The 8,282-nt window shown below is 35.7% G+C and overlaps 1 protein-coding gene across 1 annotated transcript in view; it reads left to right on the forward strand.

Moving 5' to 3' along the window:
- The window catches only part of LRRC2 (leucine rich repeat containing 2), a 56,216-nt gene extending 48,798 nt beyond the window's left edge, over positions 1-7,418 (forward strand). The window contains exons 5-8 of the mRNA XM_009640579.1: positions 1,690-1,835; positions 3,787-3,942; positions 5,757-5,893; positions 7,369-7,418. Of these exons, the coding sequence (XP_009638874.1) occupies positions 1,690-1,835; positions 3,787-3,942; positions 5,757-5,893; positions 7,369-7,418 (489 nt within the window). The remainder of the gene's footprint in view (positions 1-1,689; positions 1,836-3,786; positions 3,943-5,756; positions 5,894-7,368) is intronic.
- The last annotated feature ends 864 nt before the right edge of the window (positions 7,419-8,282 follow it).

Below are 8,282 nucleotides of genomic sequence, written 5' to 3' on the forward strand. Positions count from 1 at the left end.
TGTGGAGTCTCCTTCTCTGGAGATATTCAAGGCCCGCCTGGATGAAGTCCTGTGTAGAATGCTCTAGGAGAGCCTGCTTTAGCAAGGGGGTTGGACTAGATGATCTCCCGAGGTCCCTTCCAACCCTTGCCATTCTGTGTGATTCTGTGTGATTTCCATGGTAATGTCTCACCAAGGCTGTTTTAATGCTGTGGTGGGCAGATTTCAAAATCATATCTTTAACCTGAGAAACTCTGAAACTCTGTTATATTTTTGAAAAGTAAATTTAAATTTTACCTTTTTATTAAATTAAAATTAAATTAAAATTAAATTATTGTCTAGTCCTTTATGATACAATATCTTTCAGTAAATCTCCCTGAAAAGAGTTCCCCAAATTTTAAGGTTTGGCAGCAATATGAGGTCATATCTAGGAAAAAAACCAAAACAAAAAGCCAACAAACTAAAAACCCCACATCCCATGAACAAAAAAATACTACTGCCAAAAAGTTCTGAAACCAAATTGGCTCTTGCACAGCACCAAACTATCAATGTGAGCATTTTTAAATGACAAGGGTCAAATTAAGATGAAAGCGTTGCAGTACTGCAGTAAGTAGCTTGGCCATAAAATACAACAAAACAGGATTTGATTCTTAATAAATAATAATAAAAAATCCTTCTCAAGGATTCAGAATGTATTTTATTTTTTCATAGTTTATGCTGTTTCTTACAATGAAGTGGAAAATATATTTGGCTTGGGGTTTTTGGTTCCTAATTATCTCCTACATTCTAAGAAACCTTCAGGCAAAGACCAGTGGAATTTTTTCGCTACTTTCTCTTCTGTATCAGGATCTATAGAGCTAGACTTTGATGGTGACATATGCTTAGAAGCTTGGAGACATAATTTCCATTCTAAAGTACTTTTTTTGGTTAACGTTTATACTCCTTTGACATTCACTTTAGCTAGCTGCATGGCTTTATGAATACTGGTAGTGTGAATAATTGATTCAGCACACAGAAAGCTTTATTTAACACATTTATTTCTTTAACAGGTATATTTTATATTTGTAGTTAACCTTCATTGCACTAAAGGTTTATTACTTAAAAATATAATTCCTTTGAAAGTATTCAAATAAAAAGCTCTAGTTCACCTTATATATTTAGTTTGCAGTATGGAAGATGTATTTTTAAAGATATTTGAAAAATATTGGACCAAATTTTCTGTTGGCTTAAATTGGCAGTTTCATTTTGTAAGCGTCTCCTAGCAGTGCACTGTCAGTGCATAACAGAGTTATAGAAAAGAAAATCTATGCATTTTTGATGGAGGTTATAAAATCTCTGATTTTGACAATAGTAACTTGGCATCTATTAATTGTCAAAACTGTGTTTTGTCGCTTCAGAACTTAGTTCATATGTAACCTAGGAAGGAATCAAATTAATGTAATCTGAAACTATAAGTTTTTTTAGAATGAAAATTTCATTCAATACCATGGCAGTGTTAGAAAAATGATCAACATTGGGAAGTAGTTATTTCTGAAATCCTTTTTCCTATAAAATGATAACTAAGAGATAAGGCTGGCAAAAAGTTGAGTAAAAAAAATCATGCATTTCTTATTTTTCTAAGTGCTTTGAGAGGACTAAAAATGTTTGATGAACGAAATGTCTTCTTGTATTTGCAAAATGTAACTAAAATAAAGCGCTGCTTCTTTCTAGCTAAGTAACCTGAAACAAGTCACAGTTGTGGATGTGTCAGCAAACAAGTTCCATTCTATTCCGATTTGTGTACTCCGGATGTCTAATTTGCAGTGGTTGGACATTAGCAGCAACAACCTGAAAGATCTCCCAGAAGACATAGACAGGTAGCTTATGCTTTAATTCATTGACAGGCTTGTGAACTATAAAGCAAATCTAGAAAGTAACAAGCTTCCAAGAGACACCATTAATGAAAAATGACATGAAAAAAAGCATGTTTGGAAATGCATCAGGTAGTTTTGCATGTAAGCTTTACCATTATTATTGATGGACTAGGTTGGAGAACAGGAACTAAATTTTCTAGCTCATTAATGGCAGCTTGCACAGTTAGTGCCTCTACTGTTCAGTTAACTGGTTACATTTTCTGCTGCATTCATGATAATTTGTCGTTATCTTCAGGCATTGCTATTTGGGAAGTTCATGGGGCATATTCTGCCCCATTTCCAGCAAAAGGGACTCAAGAGTTGGCAGCAGTATCTCTGTGGAGGGTAGATGGGATGGAGGGAAAGAAGAGCTGAAGCATAGTTAAGTTACTGAAAGAACCTGATAGATTTTGGCAGTAAAGAAGAAAAATACTGGTGAGATTAAAAAAACCCACTGATGATCCTCCCCTCCTACTCTGAAGTATATATGCATGTGCACACACTCACTCTCTCAATTTAGAGATCCACTAGAACTAGTTTTAAAAAAATCATGCTGATACCATTAATGGGACTTATGCTAGCCTGAGGAAGCACTTTTCTTATCCCTGGGCCTATTTGTTCACTCTGGAGTCCTGTTGTAACTTGGTTTACAGAACCTGACATAGTCATAAGTAAATCAAAACACATATTAACTAAAGTTTATTAAAAAAAGAAATGATCTGAGCAGAGGTTTGATTAACTTCAAAGAACTTTTAAGAGGATATTTTATTTTATGGAAGGATACCCACTCAACGTAAGGGTCATTTTTTCCCCTGTAAGTATATATATTTCTTAATCTCCAATATATTACTTTTCTACATTTCATCATCTCCATTTCATACTGATTTTCCAGCCTGGACACTAAAGCATCATAATCAGACACCACAAAGTAAGGTTTTGTTTGTTTGACTTTAGGTTTTGAATTTTGAGCTCTCTTGGGCTCACGTGCATTCTGAAGACTAGAAAATGCCAGGATATTCTCCCCAGTATAAACTGACACTCTTGTTCTGACTCACGATTTCAATGCCTGCAGTGTCAAAGAACTTTCATGAACTACCATGAAGTCTGTGATTAAAAAAGAGAGCTGGCAGTAAACTGAAGCCTTACTTAAGATCTTTCCCTGAATTCAGACAAACTGTATGGACGTGATAAGCAATAGTCTGCAACAGTGTTATAGGAATGGACCCTTCTGGTCAAATAAGGAAAACTTGGTTCACCAGTTTGCTATCCTTTTTGTCTTCTATCTACTCCAATGAATAAACGCTCAGCCACAAATTATTACTGGATTAGGAAAAGCCAGGGGAAATAAAGCAAAAGAAGCCCAATGCCTTCCTCCAGAAAACATTGTCATTAAATTGATTTCAGTGGGACAGCTGCAAGAGCCGTATGACCAGGAGCTTGCCTTTCTCCATCTCCCCACAGTACTAATTACTAATGAAAAACAATAGATGGGAATATACTGCCTAGCATGGATGTATGTAGTTCATAGAAACCAGCATATGGGCAAAGGTGTGAGCTGGTGACCCATATTTTTCATTAGTTCAGAGATACACATTGTGAGGCTTTATATCATATTCTGCCAACATCTTCTGTATGAAAGCACAGTAATTTTTGTAACCTTTTATCTTGGGCATGCTTCTGAGTGCTTGCCAGAGGTATGATATTAGTATCTATAATGTTGAACCATGACTGGAAATTTCCATTAAAGTTGATGACAATTTGTGAAAGTGTGGTATGAATAATTTTTAAGGAGCCAAAGATGCATCATGTAATTGGCGTTCTTTTACACAAGATTAAGTCTGTATTGTTATTTTGGACAGATGCTCCTGTCTGAAATAAATATTTTAAGTTATCTTTATATTTTACATTTTTACAGGTTAGATCAACTGCAGACGCTTCTCCTACAGAAAAACAAGTTGACTTATCTTCCACGAGCTCTGGTCAATATGCCAAAACTCAGTTTGCTAGTTGTCAGTGGTGATGACCTGGTTGAGATGCCCACAGCTGTCTGTGAGTCAACCACAGGTTTAAAGTAAGTAAAAGTCAGAAAGAAAGGAATGTGTTCTTAAGAAGATAAGGTAGGTGAACCCAGGAGAAATACTTTCAGAAGCATCAGTTTTTACCATACCTGCTGGTCAAATTCTGACCCAATTTATGTCAGAGCCCTTAGAGAAGCGCTAGAGAGACTGGAAATCGAAGAGGAGCTGCAGCTTCCTGATTTTCATCTGCCAGTTCTCCACATTGTGCATCTGCATGCCTAAACTGCTGTGTAGATTTGGTCATACTAGCTCTGACTCTGGAGTTGCAAAGCCACGCCCCAGAGTGTGACCAGTAGTCTGGCAGTTAGCTGTTGATAAGCTCGGTGCTGTCAGAAGTATGCTTCTGAGAATAGGATACATGGCTAGTTACATGAATTTACTAGTTCATATATTCTTTGTTGTGAAACAGCACCTTGTTGTTGCATGCAGGATTAGACTAAAAGGCCTTTTAGTCTGCAATTACAATGATCTTGCATTTCTGCAGGCAATGTTCAGGTCTCTGATTATGAAACTATTTGAGACTCTATACTGGGTCTGGCTGGGACGGAGTTAACTGTCCCCATAGCAGCCCTTATAGTGCTGGGCTTTGTATTTGTGGTTAGAATGGTGTTGATAACACACCAAGGTTTTTGACTACTGTTGAGCAGTGCTCCCACAGCATCAAGGCTGTCTCTCCAACCCTCCCCCACAAAGCCCAGTAGACTGAGGATGAGCAAGTGTTTGGGAAGGGACATAGCTGGGACAGCTGACTCAAACTGGCCAAAGGGATATTCTATACCGTATGACATCATGTCATAAGAGCTAAGAGAAAGGAGAAGGGAGGCCAGTCATTTGTTATTAAGGTGTTTGTCTTCCAAAGCTACTGCTACATGTGCTGAGTCCCTGCTTCCCCAGGAAGTGGCTGGATATCGCCTGTTGATGGGAAATAGAGGATAAATTTTTTTTTGCTTTGATTTGCTTCGCTTCCATGCATGCCTTTTGTTTTCTGCATAAATTGTCTTTATCTCAGCTGACAAGTTTTTAATCTTATATTCTCCCCCTCTCCTGCTGAGGAGGCAGAGTGAGAGAGCTGTTTGGTGGGCATCTGGCCTGCCAAGATCAACTGACCTCAAATGCACAGCAATTAATGAGAAAAAAAAAAGCCATATGATTTGTTAGAATATTTTTTCTTTTGAAAGTAAAGATTTTATTGATCTTTTTCCTTCTTGAAATGATAATATCATCAGAGATTTTCAGAATGCTGTGAACTTAATTTGCCTATTATGTAAGTTGTCTATGTCACCAGCTAGTTTTTCACATGCAATGTGTGGCTTTAGGAAATTTGCAAATACAACATAATGCATATCCAGTCATGCATTGTAAAAGTAAAGTAACATAACAACAATCAAAAAATGGAGATACCTACTTTCGGCTAAGTGACACTGGCAAAATTCCAGTTTGCTAGGCAATGTTGTTAGGATGGAGTTCATACTGTTCATTAACAGATGTCAAATTACAGTGCAGTCTGTCAGAAGTTCCATAATAAAGAAATATATGTTATTGCAAAGAATGATTTATGTAGATAGGTAAATTGAAAGAGATAAATCTGATCATTTTTATATATGGAAAGTGGAGTATAGAGGAGGTCCCATTTGAAGTCTTTATTTCTAAGGAGGGATGGATCCTAATGATGCCATAATGCAAAAAATGAGCAGATGTTCTTTATGTTCCCCTTCTGGATGTAGTAGTAACTTCTAAAATATCATACATGTTGGCCAGTGATGTTCAGAAGCCTGTTGCATAAATTCTTGGGTTAATATCTTTCTAGATTCGTAAGTCTCAAGGACAGTCCAGTTGAAACTATCGTATGTGAAGACACTGAAGAAATTATAGAAAGTGAACGTGAACGGGAGCAATTTGAGAAAGAATTTATGAAAGCATACATTGAAGACCTAAAGGAAAGGGGTATGTATTAGCTTGCAGTAAAATTTCTGCTTTCTTGGGTTTAAATGCAGATATACATTGGGAACATTAATTTTTAAGAGTACAAGCAATGTACCCTTAAACTGTAGTCGACTGTTATGGTATTAAATAAGACTAAAAGTAAAAATGTTGAATGCATTTTGTTAAAAGTTTGGTCCCTAACTAAAACACTTGATATTGAACAAATGTATACAAAATTAATGGTGTGTTTGTATATGCATTAACCTTAATTCCATGATAATGTATGCAATGATTATCCTGATTCTCCAGTTTTACTTACCTCTCTTGGGATTAGCATTAGTGATTTTGAATTCCTGCAGAAGTGCTTCTTCTCCTCAAAAAGAAACACAGTATATGTAGGAAACGCTCTGTGCATTGATAGAAAATGCTTTAACAGTGTAACTGTATCTATGTACTAATTGTTTAACCACTGTAAAATTTTTGTAGTAAAATCACTGCTTTTGTCTTTATTGCACAGCACCTAAAGTTTACATATTACTTTATTTTGCTGCTACTACTACTACAACTACTACAATTATTATTGTTATTATATTTACCACAATTAAGTAACTGTCAGTCTCTTAAGTCTTGTTTAGTAAAATGTGTTAGGAATCAAAGGAGAAATTTCCTGTGAGCCAAAATACCCTATAGACTCTGTTTACATCTCTTTGAGTGTATATAGAAATAAATTCTTGTGGAATGAATGAATTATGGTATCTTTTAATTCCTTGCATTTAATCTAAGTGGTTTGTATAGAGGTCCTACAAGATCCGGTAGAAGAGAAGTGTAAAGAAAGGCCACAGGATGTAAATGCAGAATACTTTTCAAGTTTCCTTAATGTCTGTAAGCTGCACACTTGAGTGTTCAAGCCCTGTACTTCTAAAGTGAAGTCTATTGCAAAAGTGCCAGATTCTGATAAAGGTAGCAACAATGGTTAAAATGGAGAGGAGGAGAAAAAACTGAGATCATAATTTGGCTTTAGAGATACTAATGAAATAAGTAGTGATGGAGTTTTATTTACATACTTGTGAAATGCAGAGTTTAAGATAATGGCTGCCAGGCTGCCTGAAACCTGCATTTGGCCCGGTTAAACGTAAGCCAGCTTTATACTCCTTTGGGTCAAAACAGTTCAGGGATGCGCTTTTCTATCTTTCCAGACAAAACTTACCTCCATATTTTTTATGATGAGGTTGGATCATGAATCACTGTTGGATTTCCTCCTTCTGAAATCTTGCGCTGTATGTTATGCCAACACCTGATTTTGAAAAGCAGACTGAAGAAGGAATAGCTTCTGTATAATATGAGCCAGCAGAATTTATAAAAGATAGTGCAGAGATAATTTGTACAGTACCTTTGAAATAAAACCAAACCTAGCTGTTTCTAGCTAAGGGCTCCATTTATTTGTGCTGGATTACATAGCTGAAGCCTGAGATATATTTTTTTTTCTCTTTTCACAGATTCTGCTCCTTCCTACACTACAAAAGTATTACTCAGTCTTCAGCTCTGAAGATCAAAAATCTCTAAATCACTAGTGAATATCAGAATAACTATTTTTACCCACCTGAATAGGAAACAATGGAAACTATAAATGGCCAGAAGCACTTCAAAATCATCATGAATTATTTTATTTGTTACTGTAGTTGCTCCCAATAACTACAGATAAAAGAAAGAGCAGTAGAGTCTTCATAGGATGCTGTTTCACCTTTTAAATCAATAAGTCCACATCAATAGCCACTAATTTACATATAGACCTGCTAAAAATAAATACTCATTGTAATAATGTATACACAGGCATGGATGCCCTCAGGATGAAGACATTTTATATTGTAGTTGAAACAGTGGAACATAAATCATCTTAAAAAGAGAGTTGATTTTATAAGAGGGGAAGGATTAATTTAGAAAATGAATGTAATCTGTTGTATTATTAAGACCAAATAACACATTTAGTTCTTTACAATATTTAAAACATGAACACATACATAGTTGTTTGCATTTACTTTCTGTTCTTCAAGGAAATTTTCTTCCTCACTATTTTCAGTTTAGATAAGTTTCCACAACTTTATATACAGAAACTGTAACAATTCTGCTGCTTTTTTCAAGCATATTCTAAGCCTTTACCCGTTTGCAAATTCAAGTACCAATGTGACTGAAACGTCTGTGCTAAGCAGTCTTATAACATAGCAGTGTATTAAATAAGATTTTAAGGAATAAGCAGTGTGAACTAATACTATCAGCGAAATGATGATAAAGGCTTTCTATTAATGGTTTCAGATGACAGAATTTTGTGGACATTTATTGGAATTTTCCAAGTTGTATAAGAATGAGTTTGCTGGATCAAAAGTTATATTGCTTGTTATTTAATAACCTGTTC

The sequence above is a fragment of the Egretta garzetta genome, unplaced genomic scaffold (genome assembly GCF_000687185.1).
Source record: "Egretta garzetta isolate BGI_Z169 unplaced genomic scaffold, ASM68718v1 scaffold696, whole genome shotgun sequence".
Classification (NCBI taxonomy): domain Eukaryota; kingdom Metazoa; phylum Chordata; class Aves; order Pelecaniformes; family Ardeidae; genus Egretta; species Egretta garzetta.